This window comes from Amblyomma americanum, chromosome 8 (assembly GCF_052857255.1).
Source record: "Amblyomma americanum isolate KBUSLIRL-KWMA chromosome 8, ASM5285725v1, whole genome shotgun sequence".
NCBI lineage: Eukaryota > Metazoa > Arthropoda > Arachnida > Ixodida > Ixodidae > Amblyomma > Amblyomma americanum.
Genome location: NC_135504.1, coordinates 60,390,866 through 60,416,967, shown reverse-complemented (window position 1 = coordinate 60,416,967; position 26,102 = coordinate 60,390,866). Strand labels below are relative to the sequence as shown.

General features: G+C 44.8%; 2 protein-coding genes across 2 annotated transcripts in view; one reads left to right on the top strand and one right to left on the bottom strand.

The window, feature by feature from the left end:
• Positions 1-24,062, top strand: part of LOC144101513 (sodium-coupled monocarboxylate transporter 1-like) — a 97,676-nt gene extending 73,614 nt beyond the window's left edge. The window contains exons 15-20 of the mRNA XM_077634687.1: positions 4,038-4,229; positions 5,751-5,802; positions 7,797-7,864; positions 8,898-9,055; positions 11,379-11,519; positions 24,038-24,062. Of these exons, the coding sequence (XP_077490813.1) occupies positions 4,038-4,229; positions 5,751-5,802; positions 7,797-7,864; positions 8,898-9,055; positions 11,379-11,519; positions 24,038-24,062 (636 nt within the window). The remainder of the gene's footprint in view (positions 1-4,037; positions 4,230-5,750; positions 5,803-7,796; positions 7,865-8,897; positions 9,056-11,378; positions 11,520-24,037) is intronic.
• LOC144102418 (sodium-coupled monocarboxylate transporter 2-like) overlaps positions 1-26,102 on the bottom strand; it is a 639,582-nt gene that overhangs the window by 572,645 nt on the left and 40,835 nt on the right. The gene's annotated exons all lie outside the window — the stretch shown is intronic.

Sequence of the window (26,102 nt, the reverse complement as noted above, 5' to 3'; positions counted from 1 at the left end):
GATCTAAAGCTATCGTTCGCATTTCCTCCTTAAAAGGACCTAATCGTCCGCATAGTTTTTTTTGTCATTGAGATATGCTGTTCCGCGTTTCTTCGATTCGAACGCGCCTTTAATTGCAGTAGGCCGAATTTGTGTGCAGTTTATGGAACAGCCAGTGCAATGATTCGGTAATGTCTTCACTCGGAAAGCTTTGCGCCAAGAAAAAAAAAACAAAAGCAATAAAGGCACAGAGAAAACAAGGAAGCTTTCCTTAGACTCACGGAAGGCGACGTACGGTATCGTCTTTATGTAAGCTCGATGAAATTGCTAATACTGTGGGATGCATTGTAATTCGCATGGTCTCGACATTGCCGACTCCTTTAGGAGCCCGTGGCAGTAGCACATTTACCTTTGCAGACCCTAACACAATCATTGTGAAACCCATCTCGTATCAAACGAACTGAATCGAGTTCAACGATTGAAAGCGTGACTTATGATATCAACGACCTGTGTCTCTCAAAAGATTAGAGCCCAGGTGGAGTGGGAGATAGCTTATAAGTCACATAGTAGGGCTCCTGTAGCACATTTGAAAGTACTTACTTCGGTAGTTACTCCTACCCTCAGAAGAAATTAATAACCTCTCTTAATAACCATGCGTGCTGACTACGTTTGAGAGAACTCGCACCTACAGCTTTTTTTTTTTTTAACCACGCGCGGTCAAGTTAGCGACTCCTGATGCACGCCTCCTTGCCTATAACACCATTACTAGACACATGTTAGGCGATGCAAAATCATCTTAGATGCTTTTACCAAGAACAACATTATTAAAATAGAAAGAATTTAGAAGAAAGCAGTAAGGTTTTTATACAACTCATATGGTCACACATCAATCTGCGACCGCCTTGAAAGGAAAGGCTTACCGTCTATTCCCAACAGAAATCGCACAGGTCGACTGAACTTTTTTTTTTCATGATAACCCGAGCAACTCCTATGTCTTTAGTTATTCCTCGGGGTTACCTACTAGAAATCACCATTCTCTTGCAACAACAGCATTGAACTCCCGGGTTCGTTATTTTAAATGCGCTTTTTTTTTAACAAGACCCCCACGGACTAGCACAGAGTGTCTGATGATGCCGTGATGCAGGAGTAAATGCATGTATTTCAATAGAGTTTTAACTTATTGTTTCTATTAGTTTGCTGCGGAATTCGCTTTTCTGAGCCTGTTATGTATGTCTTTGTTTCGTTATGCCCGTGCTTGTATTTTAATTGTATTTTTGAAGAGATTTACTCCCAGCGGCTATGATCTTGCATCAGGATAGCAGTATTCTTAATTAAATGAGGATATGCGACGCTGACGATGCATACCGAGCCACACTGCCCGACCCGGAAGCGAATCTCTTGGGCTGTGAACCTTTGACAGAGACTGTACATTTTGAAATCACGATTATGCCATTGTATTTGCTGGGATTGTAAGGTAAAATCGCTATCTGCGGAATGTCTGCAGGCATACAACTTAAGACACTGTGCAGTACAGTGTCTTGTACAGTCGGGAACAGACGTCTCTGGACCACGTGTTCAAACGAAGCCGATAGCTTTAATATTAGCCGGCAGCAGGAGACGACACTCGTGGAGATCAAAGAACAAAATCCTGACTTTCACCTCCACAAGTGTGGTCTCCAGACGCCTGCTAATAGCAGAGATATCGCTTCGTTTGAAAAACACGTGGTCCAGAGACTTTCGTCCCCGACTATACACTCAAGAATTACAGTGGATTAGGGAACACAGAAGGCTGGGTCAGATACGTGTCCTAAGTATTATGGCAATGTTTTGTTGTTTGTTCAGTATCTTCGTCTGCGCTTCAACCCAGCTATATCATTGACTGCCTGCGCCATCTACATATTTATTACGGTGAGTTAACGAAAATTCCGCAATGTTTCTCGGAATTCATTTCAATAGCAATTTCAAAAGTCAATGCAGCGTAAAAAATCACATTGCTTCTGCCAGCCTTGTGGCGAGAAAATTTCTGGCACTCAGTATAAACGGCTGGAAACAATATTTTGTGTTTTTTAAGAAAATGTTGCTTGAACTCTTCGCTTTCATTAAATTGGCGTTCAAAAGAAATCTATACAGGTTTATTTTCCATCGCAATTTATGGGGCGTTTGACATCAGCAGATCTGTTTCTAGCAAATCAGGAATCGGTTGCGACCGCCAGCAACGGACGTTTGCGTTTCCAGGAAAAGTTCTTTGGCTAACACGGGACCGCATCCCTGAGCAAATAAGTGGCTTTCACTGAACGATGCACCTATTGCACAGTGAGCAGCGTCTTACAAACTTTGAGAAGTCTGCTGTCTGTCACAAAATTTTCATCCGTTTAGCATTTCCCGAACTTCAACGACAGGTTTGCGATAGCCACAAAAATTAGTACTCGAGGTCTCGTTAGTGTTCGAAAGCTAGCTTACTACACCTGATCACATTCGCGGCCGATTATTGAAGACAAACAAACGGCAGCAAAAAAAAATGTGCCGCCTGCGTTTGGTATAGGTAAGTACCGCCGCCCTACCGGCGAAGTTTGGTGCCCAGTGTGCCGTGGAGCAAACGAAGATGTATGGATATCACATAGGTGCCCTTACATAGTCGTGTTTGCAACGTTAGGAATCACACTAGGCGCTCAACACTACGAAATAAATACGCGCAGCAGCAAAAATTACACATCAATGAGCTGTCACTTAGAGTGAGCGATTTTTAAAGACTTTAAAGATAGCGGTGTGTGTAAACAACATAGTAAAATATAACCAACCTTTCAATGCCTCCCTGTTTGGTCTCCTTCCCGACTCACAAGAAACCTCACACATAGTAACTTTAATCTGCCTCCGAATAATAACATCTGCAGCGAAAGATTGGAGCAGTTTTCAGGAGCCAAGGTTTGCAAAGCTTTCCGCCCAGAAATAAAACAGTCCCATGAAACAAATAAAACATTAATAACATATTTTATGAGCCTTATTTGACTTCTGCGGTAGTCGTTTTTGGTTTGTATTTCTTGTACAGTGTTGTTCTTGATAGATCATTACTCATTCTGCTGTAAAATGCACATTATTTTGTTTTCTTCTAACTGTATGCGGTATTTTGGTCTTTCGCCGTTGATTTTGTGAGTTTCATTTTACACAAGTGCTGTGTCATTGCCATTATGTATTTTGTTTCTGAACCCCACACTAGCCTCTGGCTATAGGTTCAGTCAGTGTTTTGATAACTTGTACGCCAAGATTATGAATAAATGAAAATGGAATACTAACATGTGAGCATTTCTGCGGAGCTTCGCTGTGTCAAAGTATCTGCAACCGCGTCACTTTTTTTTTTTTCTGGGAGATGCAAATGCTGCTTATAGAGATCGTACTAGTTTTTATTTTACTGTTGAGTCTTGGCGCGCGCAGTCTAAGGAGAAGAGCGGTACGAGCTTCGGTACAAGCCAGCTGTTGCATTACACTAGATTGTCGCTGCTTAGCGAAAGCCGCTACTCATTCGGGCATAAAAATCTTCCGGCAAGGCGCAGCCAGAAGCGCGCTTACGCGAGCTCAAAACCGAAGCGCCAAGAGCAGCTACGGGGCAATGGCGTTAGAAGCTCGTCGCTTCGCCAAGTTTATGCGCTCCACAACGATTTGTCTGGCAACACGTACCGCTGCGCCAGTTTCAGTGATAAATTTAGCGGGCGCGGTGGAGCAGCTCACACAAAACCTTCAGGACCTCGACGGCGCGCCAACTTGATCTGTGCCATAACGTTCGCCAGCGATGGCGTAGAGGCACGGATTCACATATCGCTGTTATCATCAGATACGGGTAGCCAGCGCTACCCAGTCTCAGCAGCTGCTTGTCGAAGCCGGCCTGCACACAATGATCGCAGGATTTCGGGAGAGCTGCGTGTAGGCACGTGATGGCGATGCTGCGTTAAAGAAAAGCCTCATGCCGTTCAGCAGTGCCCACTCCAAACTGGTTAAACGCAGCATCGCCATCACGTGCCTGCCTACACGCAGCTCTCTCGAAATCTTGCGATCATTGTGTGCAGGCCGGCTTCGACAAGCAGCTGCTGAGACTGTGTAGCGCTGGCTACCCGTATCTGATGATAACAGTGATATGTGAATCTCTGCTACAAAGAATCAAGGTCACTTCTAGCGGGGATACGCAAAGCAAGCAAAAAGACAACAGGCCTCCGGTGCTAATACCGTACATGCATAAGATAGCGCACAACATCAAGAAGGTAGGGGGTCGATATGGTGTAAATGTGTTGTCCTCAGCACCATGCAAGCTTGCAAAAATTTGCTCCATGATGAACAGACGACCCCGAAAATGCGCTATCAAACATCAGATACGGTTCACCGATTGCAAGTCCGAAGTCATATATCGCATACCGCTCAGCTGTAGATCTGCTTACATCGGCCAGACTGGCCGGTGTTTCAACGAGAGAGCTAGCCAGCACAGAAGAACAATTAAAAACAATGACAGGGGCAACCTGCCGGATCACTGTAGGGAATGCAGAGATTGCGGACCGGTGTTGGAACAGGCAACGTATATCGGCAGAGGCAGGGAGCGATTTGAAAGAGAGATTATCGAAGCCTATCATATACAGAAAGCTGAGTCCACGTGCATTAGCACTTCGTCGATTAAACTCTGCCGCCAGGAGCTGGGTTTCTTAGACGGCCATGTGTAGTTCTAGATTCAGGGGTTTTTGGTTTGTTCTTGTGGCTTTTCTTTTCTGCCGATGGTGTTTCAAAATGTGAATTCAAACCATGATTATGTGTTTTCCTGCTTCCGGTTCGTGGTTGATATGTCTTGGCTTATAAAAGAGGGTGTTTCCGCAATAAACTCAGTTGGTAGTAGGCGCCCTTTGTGTCATCTTCCTTTTTTCCTGTGTGTGTGTGTCTTTTGCGCCTTTCAGAAATTCGACCAGACTCGGGGACTCCGGGCGGGAGAATCTCGGGGTCTTCGTCACAACCTAGTATATGAATAAACCAATTGCTACAGCAAAGAGTTAATTGGAAAGATATGATAGAAGAATTTGTCCTGCAGTGAGCGCAGTCAGGCTGATGATGATGATGTAACGTTTGGGCCACTGCCGCCGTGCTGGCAACTGCAGAGTTCCACCGCTAAATTTTACGGGTGCCGAGGTGTCATTGGGGACCTTGTGGGCGCTCCGCGAATGAAGGGCGCAATTCAAATTCAAGCGACGAGACATGAAACAACATGACTAATCCATTCGTATTCTTGCTTGGAGAATGCGTGTGGTCATGCTAGGTCGTTCTTAGGGAGTCTGGAGAGGCCCTTGTGTTATCTTCAAACCAGGCTAGGCATCGCCTAGACGTCCCCTATTTTTATGATATAATCCCTGGCCGCCAGTTTCCGTTTGTTGCATATTATAACCAGCAGGGGGCCACGGTCGTCTCTACCTCAGCGCCACCACAATGGTATAAATAGCCTGTCCAGGTAGGGGGCGTGTTCTTCATGTTCTATGTGTGTACCGACAAGACGTCGGCAATAAACCTGTTCCCACCGGCCGTCTCGACTCTAACACCGTTCAAACAACATCCTTTCGCACGTCCTCAAGATGGTGCTTCCAACCGCAGATCGGAGGAGCTAAAAGCATATTGGGAGACGCGAACATGCCACCGAGTCCTGCCTTCACGTGACGTTATATTTCTAAGCGTAGCACTGTAAATTTGTGCAGCGTTCTTTCATATGCTTTCATTTGCCTATACAACTGACTTTTCTTTCTTGCCTGCAGCAAAGCGTGGCAGCTATCTCCATTTTCGTTGCATCCCTCACACTTGTCACAGGTACAGTATGGCATGCCGTATTATTTTCCTCCCTACTCGCGTCACAATGCGACCGAATGCCAACTTTTCCTTGCTAAATACGCAGGAACAATTAAATCATCTCATCATGAACTCACAACTACGGATTACGATTAGACTTGTCATCTACATAAAACCTAAAATATCGTGATATGAGCTAGCTTTCCAATATTTTTTTTAATTAACCACTTAAATGAATGACAGTTCATGAAATGTCATGAACCATTCCTTCGCAAAAAGTGCCGTAACCATACCCTGAGAAATTCCGCTGCCGAAATCTTCAAGTATAAAGACGCGATTGCAAAAAAAGATTACAGATCTGACCGACGACCAGCTGGAGGGAAAAAAAATAAAAGTTTAACTCATTGCTCCCGATAACTTTCTGCTGAACCTTCTGCGAGGCTGACAATTGGAGAAGGCCTGCCATTCTCGTTAATGGCGTGTTCGTGAACCGGTAATAGATCGCTACGCTTATCTATTTCACTCGCGACTGTATAGCATCAAGCAATTATTCATACCGTAAGTAGGCCCACCACATGGAACCTAATTTGCGCTTTATACCAAGCCTGATTTCGAACCCTCTAACCTGTTTAGTTTAAAAGTTGTGGCATATGTTTTATTACTACGTAGCTGCGCAGTTATTTTATTGAATGTATCCAACTCTTTATTGGATAGTACTGCGGTTCGCTCTTCGTATTGACTGCTGCACTTGCCAGTGTCGCTTCACAGTTCCTGCACGTCTAGCAGACGTCGAAAGTGTACTAGTCGTTCTAGTTAAATAGTCACGCCGCAACGGAGTCAACAAGGACCTTTAAAGGACAAACTCCTTAATAGTGTGTCTAAATATAATACACCGTCTGCATAGAACTTCTGAGTTCACGCACAATGCGAATGACTGTGTGGCTTCACTGTCAAACTTGGAGTATCTAAAAATTGCCTAGAGCGAAAGCTGGTCGAGCTGGAATGCCGAGAGGACAAGGTTTCTTATTTGACTTGGCTAGTGTTGGGCCGAAAGCGTTCATTCCGCCTAGGATTCGGTAGCTGCGCCGCAAGGCTCTCCTCTGCGCGAAGATTAAATTATTTCCATACTGCGTTTTTCACCCCTTGAACCAATTATTATGCAAGTGAAATTTTGGTGTTCGGCTGGTATGGAAGCTTTCAGGGGAATCCGTCGATGTTTGCCTCGAGAAGAGTCGTAATGTTATGGCTGAATCCACACTGACGCGGGTTCGATCCCGGCCGGGGCAGTGGCACTTCGATGGAGGCGAAATGCTAGAGGCCCGCGTACTTTGCGATGTCAGTGCACGTTAAAAAACCCCAGATGGTCGAAATTTCCGGAGCACTCCACTTCGGCGTCCCTCATAGCCTGAATCGCTTTGGGACGTTAAACCGCCATAGGCCAAACCGTAGTTCATGCCCACCAATAGTCGCACTAAATACGAAACGTCATCTTCCCAGCATTCCTACGCTGTTCCATGCTGGGAGAAATTGATGAATTGTATCGCCGCCAACTTTCTCTCTAGGTAATACTCAGAAACTCTGTGCTGTATACAACACTCCGCAGGAATACGGGGCTTCGGATGATTGGCCCCTCAGAAAATAGAAAAGCCTTGTCAGTGAGAAGCTGTTTAGGCATGGCTAAGACATTCTGGATAACGGGACTGCATCTTCGCGGAACACCACGAAAAGTGCAGTATAGCTCGAACCTGATCGTGAATGTTATTCGCGGAAACCAGCAGTATCAAAGAGCCATACCCCGCCTAACTCATGCCGCGAGGAGAACACGAAACAATGAGAGGACTGCGCGCTGGCGGCGAAAAATACCTTACAATGTTCAAAATAAAACTCTAAAACTGATAGCAATGTTTATAACATCAAATCAATGAGGTTATCCCGAGAAAAAAAACCACGTGCATGGCGGCTTCATACCTGCAGCTTCTAATGAGTCTTCGATTGTATTTTTTTTTATTTTTCAGTCTTCAAAGCTTCCTTGTTCTGGAGCAACATTGCCATAGGGTTATCAGGGACGCTCTACGCTGTACTGGTAGGTAGTGTTTGTGGCTATGTATTTGCTATGATGTTTACGTTGTTATGAGTTACTTCACATTATTTTATGATGGAAGTGGTTACACGCCGCAAGCTTCCTGTATCTGTCATTACTGTCATCTCTAAGACTACGATCTTTGAGTCAAATGTAACTCTATTTAACAGCTTTTTTCTTCTATATCTATAAAACATTGAACATGCCGCTTCGGAACATGACCCGCGTGCATTATAACAGCAAAAAAACAAGAGAATAAATTTTTGCAGGGAGATCTAATATAAATTGTTTGTTTCGGGAGAGTGTTACTTCACACAGGTCGAAAATTAGTTGAGGGTAACGAAAAGAATGGAATGGCTGTTACAGCCTCACGCACTCTGCCTGATATCAAGGAGCAAGCTGCTTCTGTTCGAATGGGGCTCACGCTTATTTGAACAAAAAACTATTAATTCGAACCAGGAACTTTATCCGGAATATACAACATCCCCACCATCGGTGCCAAAGTATATGGCGTCATTACAGCTATCTAGTTTACCATCGACTGAGACCATATTTTGCTAACATGTCTCGGCCGTCAAAGATATTTAGGTTACTCTACAGAATGCGGGCCCCACATAAAGTCACAAAATAATCCAAGTAGCCGTTGTTGAGCAGCCCTGCCCTTTCCTCAAAAAGGGGCCCGGCTAATGGTCTGAGAGCTTTTTCTTTGTTATCGCTATGCCTAGCTATCATCAACAACTTTCCTTGCGTAAAAGTTTTTAACTGATTTCAACTTCTCAAAAAACATATTGAACAACTTACTACACTGACTTATTAATGCGCAGCATAGCGAATGTAATGTTATTATCAAAAACTTCCCGATTTTCCCATGCCAGCTCCGTGTAATCACCGTTGCGAAAAAGATTCGCTCTCTGTTGTGTTTCACGTACTACCCGCTAGAAGGCAAGGCGTGCGAAGTCCTTAACTAATCACGATCCTGCTTGTCTGTTATAGTATAACAGTGCAAAGTATACTAACTATTACATTTGTTTCACAGGGAGGACTACGAGGTGTGGTGTGGACGGACTGCATGCAGTTCCTCGTCATACTGATCGCTCCGACCACGTTTGTTGCGAAGATTCTTGTGGACTCATTTTCTTCCAACTCCACCGTGCAGCCACTGGGTGACCTGAATATCAAAGAGTACATTGGAGAGTAAGTATTTATATTAGACACGGTTCAGATCCCGAAAGCACCGAATGCACATTGCAATGTGACCTTTCAGTTTTCCTACACAGTCGTTACGCCCTGCGCATACTGTGCGTTTTTACCCAAAGGCTTTCTTGAATCATGACTGGCGTGGACAGAAGTTGCAGACGGAAGTTGTCCGCACGAACTGTCAATCATAAGTTGCGCGGTAAATAAAACAAAAATGTAAAAGTTGATTAAGCAACAGTTCCTAAGCAACGTATATGTAATGAGCAATCTGGACATTAAAAGCTTAAATAAATAGTAAAAACGAAAATATAAATTAAAAATAAAAACTAGAATTAAAATTAACAGCAAGAGAGAGAGAACTTCAATTTGCACCCGTCAAAATGACGGGGGAGAAGGCTATAGCCTAAACCCCCCTTCATTCCCCCAACCGTCGGCCGGAATCCCTTGGGACTCGGCGGCGGTCAGGGCGAGCCCGATGACTTTGCGTTGTTCTTCTGCTTCGTGGTTGAGCAATAAGGTCTCCCAGGATCGTACGTTTCTATTCGGGTCGTTATAAAAAGGGCAGGTCCAGACCATGTGGACTAGATCTGCAATGCTATTGCAGTGCGTACATCTAGGATTAAGGACTTCTGGATGCCATTATGGATTAAAGGAATTCTGGATTCCCAGCGGTAACCGGCTGGAAACACGTTCAGGTTAGAAGCCTCAAACCCAAAATCCACCGAGAACAACAGCTTGCAGAATTTCTTTCACAACAGCGTTCCGAGAAAAATAGCTGCAAATAATTCTAGATAATTATACTGTTAAAAAATGACATCAGGCTTCAGAAACAGAGCATGACATATTTGTTTGAAGTAAAAGGTTAAATAACTAGCAGTGATCGGTGTTGTACCTCAACTCCTCATCGGCTATATTCCTATGGCATGTATGTCAAGCAGGTCATACGTGAAAGCTTCATTTATTGTTTTTTTTTTGGGGGGGGAGGGGGGAGGGGGGGCAAGAGGCCTCAACTTTTACGCTGCAACAGGCGTTTTCGAATTGCGACGTCTCTACACTCCACTTGTGCGCAAGCTGTCATAGAATTTTTGTAACCATGGCGACTATGTTTCTTTCGTTGTTAAAAAAAATCAGTCGTAGTGATATTAGCGTTATTAAGGCAAGCAAAGAAATACTTCCGACCTGTATATACGATTTCAAAAACTCATGTGACAAGAGAGCCTCTGCAGTCATCAGCAGCATTTATCAATCAATTTTTTTGTTGTGAAAATAAATAAGGAAATACAGTATTGTATTCCCGCCAAGATGTCTGAATTTCGCCACGTAAATCTTTATTGCCCGCCGCGGTGGCTCAGCGGTTAGGGCCCACGTCTACTGAGCCGGAGTACCCGTGTTCGAACCCGGCCGCGGCGGCCGCGTTTCGATAGAGGGGACACGCCAAAAACGGCCGTGTGCTGTGCGGTGTCGGTGCAAGTTAGAGATCCCCCGGTGGTCGAAATTATTCCGGAGCCCTCCACTACGGCACCTCTTTTTTCCTTTCTCCTTTCACTCCATGCTTTATCCCTTCCCTTATGGCGTGGTTCGGGTGTCGACCGAGATATGTGAGACAGTTACTGCGACATTTCCTTTCCTCAAAAACCTGTTTTCAGAAAGTAATTTTTAAATCTGTGAGTGTAAAAGAAAATCTGAATAACTTGGCATGCAATGACTACCAGCGAGAATGTTTTAACGCGATAGCGTTAAGAGTCCCGTTCACTGGAAAAAGCGGTGGCGTCACGCGGCATCTGGCAGCGAAAGCCACGTCACACGCGACGTCACGTAACACACGTCGTTCTGTAGAATTGAAGTGATTACAAAACGACGTGCAATGCAATTAAAGCTCGCTGCAATGGTGTAATTTCATAGAGAGAATAATTTATCTTTAAAGAAAATTTGTAACAATTTTATTCTGGATTACAAACTGCAATCCTTTGATTCCGAGTCAGACGCGCTGCCCCGAGGCCACACAAGCACGCTTGTACGGTTGGGGTACAAGCGTGCTTGTGTGGGTTCAAGCGTGGTTAATGTTTATGTTTTGTGGTATTTCACGTAAAGTGGTCTCTTTGAGGTCCGGATTCGAATTACCAAATTTAACAACTTTGTTGACAAGTCTTTGCAAGATTTATAAGATTAGAGATGTCAAAAATTAATTTCAGAATAATACAAATTTGTGCATCTCATGGGGTTGTTATTCGGCATTCTAATGTTTAGTACAGACAATCAAATGAAACACTAGAATGTCGCAAAATGGTGCCATTTCAATTTTTCCTATTCACCCTCGCAGTCTCAGCTTCGACTTGACAAGTGACGAAAATGTTTGGGCCTGTTTATGGGGATCATCGGCATTATCAATATACCGGATGTGCCTGGACCAAATGGTCGTCCAGAGACTCCTGGCATCTCGGACTCTGAAGGATGCCCAAAGGTGCTTAGCAGATGTTGATCTTTTTATTTGTCTGTTTTCTGGGTTACTTGTGGAGAAGGCAAGCTGAGACACGACAATGCCTATTTCGGACACTTCCTTATTAGGCAGCGTTGATAAGCGGAGGTAAGTTGACTCGGAGTGGGAAATGATCTCCCAGAAACCACTCCAGTAGCTTGACGCTTCCAAACACTTAAAGCGAAATCACATGACGAAATTCGGCAGTGGAGTTGTATTGCTGAAATTTGGGCGCGAAGAAAATTGCGCAAGGTTTTCGAGGGATAGTTGAATCTGATTACGTGAAGAGAGAAGGAGGACGGAGCTGTGCTGACGTGTCTCGCATGGGCTCCCGCCTCGAAGCCACTTTTCGGCAGAAAGAGTCAGCCTTCGGGCTCGAATATTTTGGACGACATCCAGGCCATTGTCCAGTGCCTGCTGCAGCCGGATTTTGCCAATCTACGGACACCTAGGCATATTGCCGGCTGACTGCCGGCCTAGCCATCGAGCTCGACCTAGCTCGTCACCTCTCCGCCGGGAACTGAGCGCCCAGGGACCCGTACAGATGGAGTACGCCGTCGAAGGCGAGAAAATATCACCGTCGGGGCTCGAGGCCGGAAAATGGGAAACCATTCTTCGTTACCGCGACCGACAACGAGGCCGGAAGAATAAAGGGCCCGCATCAACCGACGACGAGCCTGCGCAGGGGCACGGCCAAGGCAAGTCTAATTCCAATTTTCCATCGCGAAAGAACGGGAAGAAGCTACTTGCACTCAGCAAGAAAGCCCTTCTCCCGCGCTTACCGACCGACGACTACAAAATCGTCTGCCGACCACAAGGTTGGAATCTGAGAGACTTTGCGCCCGGACTACTACTCTTCTGCGCCTGCGAGGTGGCCAGGCTGCCGTATGATACGGTGAAGAATGAAGACATTATCAGAGTCAATACTGCCAACAACACCTTTACGCTATGCACGCCCGATCGTCAACGGGCGACTGCATACGCCAATATTGAAAAACTGAACCTCCAAGGTCAAACCTACAACGTAACGTCGTACGTGGCGGCGCCCGAAGACTCGGTAAAAGGGGTCATTTACAACGCCTACGCGGGAGACTCGCCCGAAGCGGTTCGGCAAGGCTTCGGAAACCGACACGAAGGAATAGAAGTTGTGGATGCCCGAAGGATCGGGAAATCCAGAACAATACAAATCACCTTTTTTGGAAAGAAGCTACCCAGCCAAGTAATCTATCAGTGCGGCGTCTTTCGGGTCCACCCCTTCAGGGAGCAACATGAGGTATGCTACAACTGCAGGAGAGTAGGACACCGGGCCGATGTCTGCTACAAACCTACAACGAACCTTTGCCGCCGCTGCGGAGAAAATCACTCGCCTCCACCTGAGGGAGAACAGCCAACCTGCCAACCCGTATGCATCGTCTGCAACGGGGGCCACAACACAGGCAGCCGGAACTGCAAATTCCGGCTGATCAACAAGAACAAACAAGGAACGACCCATGGCAACCAGACACCCAAGCAAGGGGACAACGACTCATCACTACACGGACACCAGTCTAGGCCCAAGAAGAAGGAACACGGTGCTACCGGAAAAGGAGGAGGCCACAGCCGGGACAACTCCTGCTCCTTCCCGCCCCTGGGGAACCCTGCAGGGAACGACAAGAGAAGCTCAAGCCGCGGACGCAGCGATAGCCGCTCCAATAAAAAGGTGAGCTGGCCAGCAGAGGCCTCCCAATCTATTGACGCTCGAGAGAAGGAGTTTCAGATCCAACTACAATCCCGAGACAGAGAAATTGCCAGCCTTAAAAAAGAGTTGGCTGACATTAAACGCCTGTTACAAGCGCATCAGGTACAGAATGCCACTGCGGCTAGAATGCCACCCACCGCGTCCCAGGATTCGACCAATAATGCGATGGAAACAGACGCTATTTGCCACACTCCCTCCAACGCGTCCCAGTCTTCAGCCCATAACGCGACGGACACAGACGCCAGAATAGTAACTAAAAGACCGCATCCTACAAAAGAAGGCGGGGAATCCAAAAGAAAGGCCGAGGCTTCGGAAGCCGACACGCCGCAGCCGTCGAAAGCGCCTACCAAACTCAGGGCAGACATCAATACTCTGTCAGAGAGAACTAGCGCTATATCAACAGAACAAGCAACCTTCCAAGGCCTCGTTACTACCAAATTTGCAGAGATAGATATTCGCTTTGCAACACTAGAGGGACAGGTATCCCAAATAGCCACCTGCATGCAGCAAATAATGGATAGGCTTACAACTATCGAGGCCCGCCTACCCCCCACCTTGGATCTGTCCACGACGCCACAACCATCTATAACCCAACATGGCACCACGCCAAAAATTTGAAATTTGGCAATGGAACTGCAGAGGCTTCCGCCGCAAGCGGGCCCACTTGCAGCTCCACATCCAACAAGCACCGTCTGTTCCAACCCCAGACGTGATTGCATTGCAAGAAGCTAGCGGCAGGGCTACACTGCCAGGCTATAAAGCATATCTGCCACCTCATTATGATACTAGTAACGCAGCCGGCTCCTTCACAGCCACTCTGGTGCATAGAAATATCACCGCAATTCAACATTTTATAAATGATTCGGAAGAAGATTACACCCTACTTGAAATAGTACCAAGGCAAAAAGGAGGCTCAAATCTCTTCATCCTTAATGTATACAACCCTCCCAGAAACAAAGGCAATGGACTCCCACACTTGTTGATAAACACAGTAAAGCTGGCTGCTAGGGCTCAACTATTAATTGTGGGAGACTTCAATGCTCAACACCCAGCATGGGGATATACCAAAGCAACTCCGAAAGGGAACCTGCTCTGGCAAATCATACAGTCACTAGGGCTCACAACGCTAAACAACCCGAGCGACCACACACGCATGGGTAACAGTGTATGTGTAGACACATCTCCAGACTTATCCCTCTCTAAAAACGTCAAGGACGCAAAGTGGGTCAACACCGGGCAAAACCTTGGTGGTGATCACTTCATCCTTAGCATCACCTTCCCCACGACAAAACTTAAAAACAAAGCAAAAGAAATACGAACCACGGATTGGGACAAGTTCAAGCAACTTCGCGACAAAACAGCTCCAAAGGAGATCTCTAACCTTAGCGACTGGGTTATCTCCCTGAATGAGGATGTCAGCTCCACTAGCGTTGTGGTGCCAGTTGAGAAGGAGGAGCAGATTGCAGACTCAAAACTGTTACACCTGTGGCAGGCACAAAAAGGCCTCCAAAAACGCTGGAAGCAGCAAAAACACAACAAGCGACTACGCAAAAAGATCGCTGAAATCGAGAGGCGAATCGAGGAACATACACTTACTCTCCAAACACAACAATGGAACCAAATATGTGAAAGCGTCAATGGACAGCTCGGAAATAAGAAGACATGGCATCTTCTAAGACACCTGCTCGATCCAGAACAAACACGTCCCGTGCAACGAAGTCAACTGTACAGACTCATACATAAATATGAGGGTACAACTGAAGACCTAATCAAAGAGCTAGCAGAACGTTATCTAAACACGGATGATAGTACCACACAACCCGACTACCGGGGGACTCCTAATCCAAATTTAGACGCAGACATCACAGACGCAGAGGTCTGGTACGCAATTAGAAAACTGCGGACAGCATCTGCGGCAGGACCAGACAAAGTAACAAATAAGACTCTCAGGAACTTAGACGCAACGTCGATCGCGGCGGTTACAGACCCTATGAACAAATACTGGCATGCAGGCAACATACCACCAGAGTGGAAACACGCGAAAATCACTTTTATTCCTAAAGCGGGTAAGAAACTCAGCACTGAGAATCTACGCCCAATTTCTTTAACATCATGCCTAGGCAAACTCATGGAGCATGTCATCCTCAATAGGCTCCAAAACTATGCGGAGGACATGGACCTCCTACCTGAAACAATGTTAGGATTCAGGGCCCAACTATCTACCCAGGACATTCTCTTGCAGCTTAACAAGGACATAATTGAAGCTGACGAGGGAACAGGAACGAAAGCAATATTGGGTTTAGACCTTGTTAAAGCTTTCGACAACGTCACCCACAAAGCCATCTTGACAAACTTGTCAGAAATCAACCCCGGAGAAAGGACGTACAACTACATCCGATCCTTCCTCACTAACAGAACAGCAGTGATAACGGTCGGAACAATAGAGTCTGCCCCAATCAAACTAGGAAGTAAAGGAACGCCACACGGCTCCGTCCTGTCCCCTTTCCTTTTTAACCTCTCCCTCATCAAAATTCCTCCCAAACTGGCAAAAATACCAGACCTACATCACACGTTCTATGCAGATGACATCACACTTTGGGTAACCAAAGGATGCGAAGGCTACATAGAAGACACACTCCAAGCAGCAGTGGACATTGTCGAGGCATGCGCATGGGATTCCGGCCTCCCTTGTTCTGAGCAAAAATCTGAACTCTTCGTGATCCGTCGTAAACAAAGAGGTAGGCGTACCACGACATCCCCCCCGCAAATAAACGTCTATGTTAATGGACGATCTGTCAAAGAGGTACAGACCATGAGAATACTGGGGTTGTATTTACAAACAAATGGAAAAAATACTGACACTCACTAAGCTAAAACGCACGGTAGAAGCGACGGCGCGATTACTCCGCCGCATAGCTAACCGCAGACAAGGGGTGAGGGAAAGAGATTTATGCCGCCTAGTGCAGGCCTTTGCGCTGAGCAGGATACTCTATGCCACCCCTTATCTGAAATTTTCGAAAGCAGAAAAGGACAAATTGGATAGCATGATACGGCAGGCCTATAAGGCTGCGTTAGGACTCCCACTAAATGCCTCAACCGAAATGCTTATGGGGTTAGGAATACATAACACCTACAATGAACTGAAAGAAGCCCATTTAATGGCTCAAACAGCGCGATTAGCCAATTCCAGAACTGGCAGGAGTATCCTTACCAGGCTCGGAATTAACTTTCAACCTACGAATAACGATGCTAAAGTAGACTTACCCCGCGCCTATAGGACGGCCCTACTAATCAAACCACTCCCCAAAAACATGCACCCCTTACACCATGAGGGTAGAAGACAAGCACGAGTCAAAGCCTTACATAAGAAATACAGACAGTGCGCTGCAACACTTTATGTAGATGCGACAGAATACAAAAATACCAATGCCTTTGCAGTTGTGGTTGTGAACGAGAATGGTGACCACATCGTCTCGGCGACAATCAAAACGAAATCCTCTGAAACGGCAGAAGAGGCGGCTATAGCCCTCGCCCTAGCACATACCCAAGGGAGCATCATCCTCAGCGATTCCAAAATCGGTATCAATAATTTCGCTAAAGGGCGAATTACAAACACCTCCCTTAGAATCCTTAACGCAACCAAATTCTCACCAAATTATTCTGAATTGATATGGGTCCCAGCCCATTCGGGGAATCCGGGGAACGAGGCAGCCCACAATAAAGCCCGAGGTTTCGTCGACCGGGCAGTGGATGAGTCTGGCTCCCTGAATTTCACGAAGGACTCAATGATCACATATCATGATCTCACCAATCATTTTAAACTAGAGAGGAGAATTTTCCCCCCTCCAGACAAAAGACTTACTAAAGAACAAGAGGTTACGTGGCGTCGTCTACAGACGAGATCGATACGCACCCCATCACTCCTAGCGCACATTTATCCAGATCTTTACAACCCAAACTGCAAACACTGTGGCCAACGTGCTACCTACGATCACATCCTGTGGGACTGCAAAATAGAGCCACCTCCGGGTGATCTAGTTACAGCTCCTTCTCTCGAGCGGTGGGAGACCGTGCTGGCTAGCTCTGACCCCAGAACGCAAGTTTTGGCGGTGGAGTGGGCTGACAAAGTCGTCGAGGGCTATGTACTCTCGACCACTTAACGCGACCTCTTGCCAAGCTCTTCCCGGCGAATAAAATGTTTTACAATCAATCGAGGGATAGTTCGTTCATGGCATTTAAATCGGCGTCCGCTTTCCTAACGACAACAAAGAAGGGTGCGAAAACCTGGAGGAAAGGGGCGCCCTGGTTCTGTCGTTTCTCTCTCATCTTCCGCCGTCGTCACGTAGGCTCACACGTGCTTAAAACCGCATCATTTTTTTTGCGGTTCTCTTTCTTTATTCTTTATTCTCAGAAACAGTACACAAACTGTTGGTTGGACCCATAGCCTTTACGGCTAGTGAGGGGTCCAAATACAACACAAGCACAATACTACCGCAGACCGTGTAAAATAAAAAACTTCAAGATTAACACACACAATTGATTCCTACATTTCCATGGAAATTAAATAGTGTTTTAAAGATGCTGAAAAGTTATTTTTTTCTTTAACTTCATTCGGGATTTCATTCCACACATGGGCTCCACTGTATTCTAGGAGTCTCCGGCCGTACATATTGTAACAAGGTGGTAAATTAAATAGATTGTTAGTTGCAGCTCTTGTTTGTTTCATTGGTAATCTAAATAAGCTAAGGGGCAGGGGGTTGTTAGATTTTATTACATTGTTTACTATTTCAGCTATCTTCAGTTTATATGCCATTGATAGGGGTAAGATACGAAGCTGCTGAAAGAGTGGCCTGCTGGGGTGTGTATTATTTGAATAAGTTATCATACGAATAGCTCGTTTTTGAAGGCGAGAAACAGGATCTAGGTATGTTTTATATGTACCACCCCACGCTTCAAGGCAATAAGATAATTGACTGTGCACAAAGGCGAAATACAGAACGCGTAGAATTGGAAGATCAAAGCAGTCCCTGGCCTTTAGTAAAACATGACAACCATAGGCTAATTTGGAGCAAACATTATTAATTTGTTCTTTCCAGTGCATATCAGACGCGAACAGGACACCAAGATACTTGTATTGAGGCACCCTCAGCAGAGTCGTGTTGTCGATAGTTACAGATATACGTTCGTAGTTCATGTTCTTCCTGCGCGAGTGAAACACGGTGTACTTTATTTTCTCAGTATTAAGGGTTAACCGATTACTTTTAAACCACTGCGAAACTTCACCAAGCTCTTCATTAATTATACATTTAAGTGCCACTAAATTTTCCCCTGTAAAAAGCAGTGCAGTGTCATCAGCATATATTACAGCTTTCGAATATTTCAGCGTTGATGGAAGGTCATTAATATACACGGAAAAGAATAGCGCCCCCAGCACGGAGCCCTGAGGCACACCTAGATTAATGCTTTGCGGTAGTAAGGCTAAATTGTTCACGACAACATATTGTTTCCGTCCTCTAAAATAGCTTTTAATTAGATCACGAATTTTCCCTCTTAAACCGTAGGTTTCCAATTTCTGTTGTAGTATTGTGTGATCAACCGTATCGAAAGCTTTTGATATGTCTAAATATACTACTATGGCCAGCTTGTTATTATGCAGTGCAGAATTTATAAGTTGTGAAAGAACAAGAACTGCGGATGACGTTGACCTTTGGGGCCTGAAGCCATGCTGATTATGACATATAATGTTATATTTATTTAGAAAATTTTGTATACGTTTACAAAGAACCTTTTCAAAAACTGTATTAATTGCATTTAATACCGATATTGGTCTGTAGTTTCGCGGATCAGATCGCTCACCGCCTTTATAAATAGGTACAACCCTTGCAACCCTCAGCTCGTCAGGATATATTCCGTTTGCCAATGAATGGTTAAATATGTGTAGTAGATGGATCGCTAGTATATCAATGTTGTTTTTGATCAGTCTAACGGGTATTGCATCAGGTCCTGCCGCCTTGCCGGCTGAAAGGTTGCCGACTGCAGTGATTACTTCTTCTATGTCTATGTCAGGCAAAGCAAAACTGTTGTTAACACGTTCCGGCATCTTCGCCGTAGGTGCGTCAGCATGAACTTGCGCGGCAACCGTAGGCCCAATAGAGGTAAAATAGGTATTGAATGATTCTACTGTGTCTTCGTCAACTGTCTCAGGGAGTGTTGCCGTACTGGATCGCAGGCCGATTGCGTTGTTCACTATATCTCAAATTTTTTTTGTATTTCCATGCGCCTGTTTCACCAGTGATGAATAATATTCTTTTTTTCTTTTTCTCATAAGAGATACAGGCAAGTTCCTGCAGCGCTTATACTGGGTTAGGTAGTATTCGTTTGATCTCAACTGCTTCCATTTGCGATACCATTTGTCCTTATCTTTTAACACGGCTAATATTTCAGTATTCATCCAAGGACATGTTGGCTGGCTGTATTTATTAGTGTTCGGCAGAGAGCTCTGTTCAATGGCATTTTTAAGGATGTCTAAAAAGTTCTTACACTCAGTATTGACGTTTTCATCATATGCCGTAGTGAAGTCGGCTATTTCTAATGTTTCACGCAGTGCTACATAGTTTATCTTACTACGAATTTTACACTGCGTCAACTGCGCTTGTGGAGGCAGGTCTTTTTCTATTACAAGAAAAATGGGTGAATGGTCGGCTACCACCTCAGCGCAGGTACCGGCCAGCACACCTGGGACAATATTACAGAGGGCGTGATCTATTAGAGTACTTGAAGTACTTGTTACGTGGGTAGGTTCTGTAATAAGGTTACGTAAGGCAAATGATTCGAGAAGGAAAGTGTAGCTGTTCTGTACTCCATGTGATAGATCTAAATTGAAATCGCCCATTATGACAATATTAGAGCGACGCCCATGAAAACATTCTGTTAGAATCAATTCAAACTTCTCAAGGAACTCCGTTATCGATGTGTTTGGTGTCCGATAAACCACACCAACCATCAAACCATCCTGAAGTTTTATGAACAGGGTTTCAATGCAGTCAAAACTAACAGACGCCACTCCCATTAGCTGGTAGGAGAAACTATCTCTGACAAACATCCCTACCCCACCTCCCCTTGCTCGTGTATGCCGTGGCTGGGATAAAAATTTATAACCCGGGAAAGAGACTACTTCATCACGCTTAAGCCACGTTTCAATCACGGCGCTTACATCAAAACAGGATTCATACCTTGCCATGTGTACAATCAAGTTATTTAGGTTTCTTCGTATGCTGCGCACGTTACAATGCAAAATTGAAAAGCTTTTATCACGCATCAAATCGTCAACTTGTTGAAACGTAAAAGCCATGTCAAAAGAAACAGGAAAAATGTCATGCTAAGATCTGAACGACAGAAAAAAAGAAAAGTCACACAACGTTGGCCAAGTCACCTTCACTTGTGATGTGCAGAACAGTAGAGTTGTCTGCCCTACGCATCAAAATTTTTCCTTGTGACAACCAAACAAACTTCCAGTTGTGGTCCTTAGCTGCTTTCTTTGCTTTAGATAGTAGTACTTTGTTTTCAACGCACAGGTGCTCATTAACAAACAAGGGTTCTTGTTCTTCAAAACCAAGCAGTCTCGTGTTCAGTTTGGTCTTTTTAGCTGCATTGAGCACTTTATCTCGGATAGACCTTGTGACAAACTTGACCACCACGTTTGGCTTATCCTTATCTTTAGAGCGCACTCGATGCACTACATCAATGTCAGACTCGGCAAGTGCGACACCCAGGCAAGAAGCCACCTTCTGAACAGAGTTTACAAGGTCCTCATTCGGAGCAAGCGGAAGTCCCTTGATTTCAAGATTTATGTTCCTGGTGAACTGTTTTAGCTCTAACATCTCTTTTTTTGTCTCTTGCAGTTCATTTCACAGAAGCTCATTGGTTTTCTGATAATGTTCATTTTGTTTTTTGACTTCCGCAAGCTCCCGACGAAAACCCTCCACATCTGCCTTGAAGTTTTCAAACCCCTCATTCATGAAGTCAATTGACTCTTTAATGCCAGAGAGCTCAGCGCGAATTTCAGTGCTTGAGCCGCCCATTTTTTCGACGCTGGTTTTCATGTCGGATGCAAATACATCAAGTGATTTTGTAGGTTGGTTAGCATATGTTCAGATCCTTTCAGAGGACCTTCACTAGTTACCGTTTACATTTTGAGGCCTTTTTTTGTGGCACAGAACTTCACCTTTGTAGGAGCTTTCAATAATACTTGGGCCTCTACACGTAGTAAAGCGAAAGCGCATAGGCTCGGATGCATTGCTCATGCAAGCTTTGGGTATTAAGCGTTAGAAGAACTTCATTGGTCGATTAGAGGCTCTGTAACCAGACACCTTAGTTCTCGTGGGAGTGACGGGCACCCTGTATAAATTCAGGCCGCAGTCAAATGCAAACAGCACCTGAGAACAACACAAAAATTCTTACCTGCGCACTTTCAGCTGCATTACACAGCACGCACACAAAAGTAGGGAATCGCGGCATATGTGTGTGACCTCGTTTCATTCCGGTCTGGCTGTACGTAACAGACATTCTGGCAGCAGCAGCGGACACGCACACAGCATATCAAGATATTGTCTTCAATTTTTTCAGCATTTCATCGACGTACTGCCCCGTGTCATCGTCAGAGGATAACCGAGGTGGGCGTGTCTGGCACCCACAGTGAGCGCCACCTGGACTATCGCTTACCTGCAGCCGTGCGAAACACGTATCTTCACATTCTGGCAGCAGCAGCGGACACGCACACAGCATATCAAGATATTGTCTTCAATTTTTTCAGGTACTAGACGCTGGACGGCTCTTCTGTACGCTTTACCGGTGGTGCTCTACCGGTGGTTGCCTTGGCAGCTGCCTTGCCTCTTCCGTTCTCCTGGCACTCATCGCGACGCCGCTTTTACAATTTCCTGCAGCATTTCATCGACGTACTGCCCCGCGTCATCGTCAGAGGATAACCGAGGTGGGCGTGTCTGGCACCCACATTGAGCGCCACCTGGACTATCGCTTACCTGCAGCCGTGCGAAACACGTATCTTCACATTCTGGCAGCAGCAGCGGACACGCACACAGCATATCAAGATATTGTCTTCAATTTTTTCAGGTTGGTGCTTGTTCGTATGCTTTATTGTAAACGGAATCGTCACCTTGCCGTCGCTGCTGCTGCCAGGTGTGTTGTGGTGTAATTTTTGTCGCCTCTAGGACTAACTTTGTCGGGTGCTTTCGCCGAGCTCCTCAGCGCGAAAATGGACAGTGCAAAGGATGCCCTACAAGATTTCAGGGCTCTCGGGGATAAGCCTCCAGGGAGCATTAAGGAAGTAGCGAAGATTCTTACCGAACTTCTAACTAAACTTGATGTATTTGCATCCGACATGAAAAGCAGCGTCGAAAAAATGGGCGGCTCAACCACTGAAATTCGCGCTGAGCTCTCTGGCATTAAAGAGTCAATTGACTTCATGAATGAGGGGTTTGAAAACTTCAAGGCAGATGTGGAGGGTTTTCGTCGGGAGCTTGCGGAAGTCAAAAAACAAAATGAACATTATCAGAAAACCAATGAGCTTCTGTGAAATGAACTTCAAGAGACAAAAAAAGAGATGTTAGAGCTAAAACAGTTCACCAGGAACATAAATCTTGAAATCAAGGGACTTCCGCTTGCTCCGAATGAGGACCTTGTAAACTCTGTTCAGAAGGTGGCTTCTTGCCTGGGTGTCGCACTTGCCGAGTCTGACATTGATGTAGTGCATCGAGTGCGCTCTAAAGATAAGGATAAGCCAAACGTGGTGGTCAAGTTTGTCACAAGGTCTATCCGAGATAAAGTGCTCAATGCAGCTAAAAAGACCAAACTGAACACGAGACTGCTTAGTTTTGAAGAACAAGAACCCTTGTTTGTTAATGAGCACCTGTGCGTTGAAAACAAAGTACTACTATCTAAAGCAAAGAAAGCAGCTAAGGACCACAACTGGAAGTTTGTTTGGTTGTCACAAGGAAAAATTTTGATGCGTAGGGCAGACAACTCTACTGTTCTGCACATCACAAGTGAAGGTGACTTGGCCAACGTTGTGTGACTTTTCTTTTTTTTCTGTCGTTCAGATCTTAGCATGACATTTTTCCTGTTTCTTTTGACATGGCTTTTACGTTTCAACAAGTTGACGATTAGATGCGTGATAAAAGCTTTTCAATTTTGCATTGTAACGTGCGCAGCATACGAAGAAACCTAAATAACTTGATTGTACACATGGCAAGGTATGAATCCTGTTTTGATGTAATAGCCGTGAGTGAAACGTGGCTTAAGCGTGATGAATTAGTCTCTTTCCCGGGTTATAAATTTTTATCCCAGCCACGGGATACACGAGCAAGGGGAGGTGGGGTAGGGATATTTGTCAGAGATAGTGTCTCCTACCAGCTAATGGGAGTGGCGTCTGTTAGTTTTGACTGCATTGAAACCCTGTTCATAAAACTTCAGGATGGTTTGATGGTTGGTGTGGTTTATCGGACACCAAACACATCGATAACAGAGTTCCTTGAGAAGTTTGAAATGATTCTAACAGAATGTTTTCATGGGCGTCGCTCTAATATTGTCATAATGGGCGATTTCAATTTAGATCTATCACATGGAGTACAGAACAGCTACACTTTCCTTCTCGAATCATTTGCCTTACGTAACCTTATTACAGAACCTACCCACGTAACAAGTACTTCAAGTACTCTAATAGATCACGCCCTCTGTAATATTGTCCCAGGTGTGCTGGCCGGTACCTGCGCTGAGGTGGTAGCCGACCATTCACCCATTTTTCTTGTAATAGAAAAAGACCTGCCTCCACAAGCGCAGTTGACGCAGTGTAAAATTCGTAGTAAGATAAACTATGTAGCACTGCGTGAAACATTAGAAATAGCCGACTTCACTACGGCATATGATGAAAACGTCAATACTGAGTGTAAGAACTTTTTAGACATCCTTAAAAATGCCATTGAACAGAGCTCTCTGCCGAACACTAATAAATACAGCCAGCCAACGTGTCCTTGGATGAATACTGAAATAGTAGCCGTGTTAAAAGATAAGGACAAATGGTATCGCAAATGGAAGCAGTTCAGATCAAACGAATACTACCTAACCCAGTATAAGCGCTGCAGGAACTTGTCTGTATCTCTTATGAGAAAAAGAAAAAAAGAATATTATTCATCACTGGTGAAACAGGCGCATGGAAATAAAAAAAAAATTTGGGATATAGTGAACAACGCAATCGGCCGGCGATCCAGTACGGCAACACTCCCTGAGACAGTTGACGAAGACACAGCAGAATCATTCAATACCTATTTTACCTCTATTGGGCCTACGGTTGCCGCGCAAGTTCATGCTGACGCACCTACGGCGAAGATGCCGGAAAGTGTTAACAACAGTTTTGCTTTGCCTGACATAGACATAGAAGAAGTAATCACTGCAGTCGGCAGCCTTTCAGCCGGGAAGGCGGCAGGACCTGATGCAATACCCGTTAGACTGATCAAAAACAACATTGATATACTAGCGATCCATCTACTACACATATTTAACCATTCATTGGCAAACGGAATATATCCTGACGAGCTGAAGGTTGCAAGGGTTGTACCTATTTATAAAGGCGGTGAGCGATCTGATCCGCGAAACTACAGACCAATATCGGTATTAAATGCAATTAATACAGTTTTTGAAAAGGTTCTTTGTAAACGTATACAAAATTTTCTAAATAAATATAACATTATATGTCATAATCAGCATGGCTTCAGGCCCCAAAGGTAAACGTCATCCGCAGTTCTTGTTCTTTCACAACTTATAAATTCTGCACTGCATAATAACAAGCTGGCCATAGTAGTATATTTAGACATATCAAAAGCTTTCGATACGGTTGATCACACAATACTACAACATAAATTGGAAACCTACGGTTTAAGAGGGAAAATTCGTGATCTAATTAAACGCTATTTTACAGGACGGAAACAATATGTTGTCGTGAACAATTTAGCCTCACTACCGCAAAGCATTAATCTAGGTGTGCCTCAGGGCTCCGTGCTGGGGCCGCTATTCTTTTCCGTGTATATTAATGACCTTCCATCAACGCTGAAATATTCGAAAGCTGTAATATATGCTGATGACACTGCACTGCTTTTTACAGGGGAAAATTTAGTGGCACTTAAATGTATAATTAATGAAGAGCTTGGTGAAGTTTCGCAGTGGTTTAAAAGTAATCGGTTAACCCTTAATACTGAGAAAATAAAGTACACCGTGTTTCACTCGCGCAGGAAGAACGTGAACTACGAACGTATATCTGTAACTATCGACAACACGACTCTGCTGAGGGTGCCTCAATACAAGTATCTTGGTGTCCTGTTCGCGTCTGATATGCACTGGAAAGAACAAATTAATAATGTTTGCTCCAAATTAGCCTATGGTTGTCATGTTTTACTAAAGGCCAGGGACTGCTTTGATCTTCCAATTCTACGCGTTCTGTATTTCGCCTTTGTGCACAGTCAATTATCTTATTGCCTGGAAGCGTGGGGTGGTACATATAAAACATACCTAGATCCTGTTTCTCGCCTTCAAAAACGAGCTATTCGTATGATAACTTATTCAAATAATACACACCCCAGCAGGCCACTCTTTCAGCAGCTTCGTATCTTACCCCTATCAATGGCATATAAACTGAAGATAGCTGAAATAGTAAACAATGTAATAAAATCTAACAACCCCCTGCCCCTTAGTTTATTTAGATTACCAATGAAACAAACAAGAGCTGCAACTAACAATCTATTTAATTTACCACCTTGTTACAA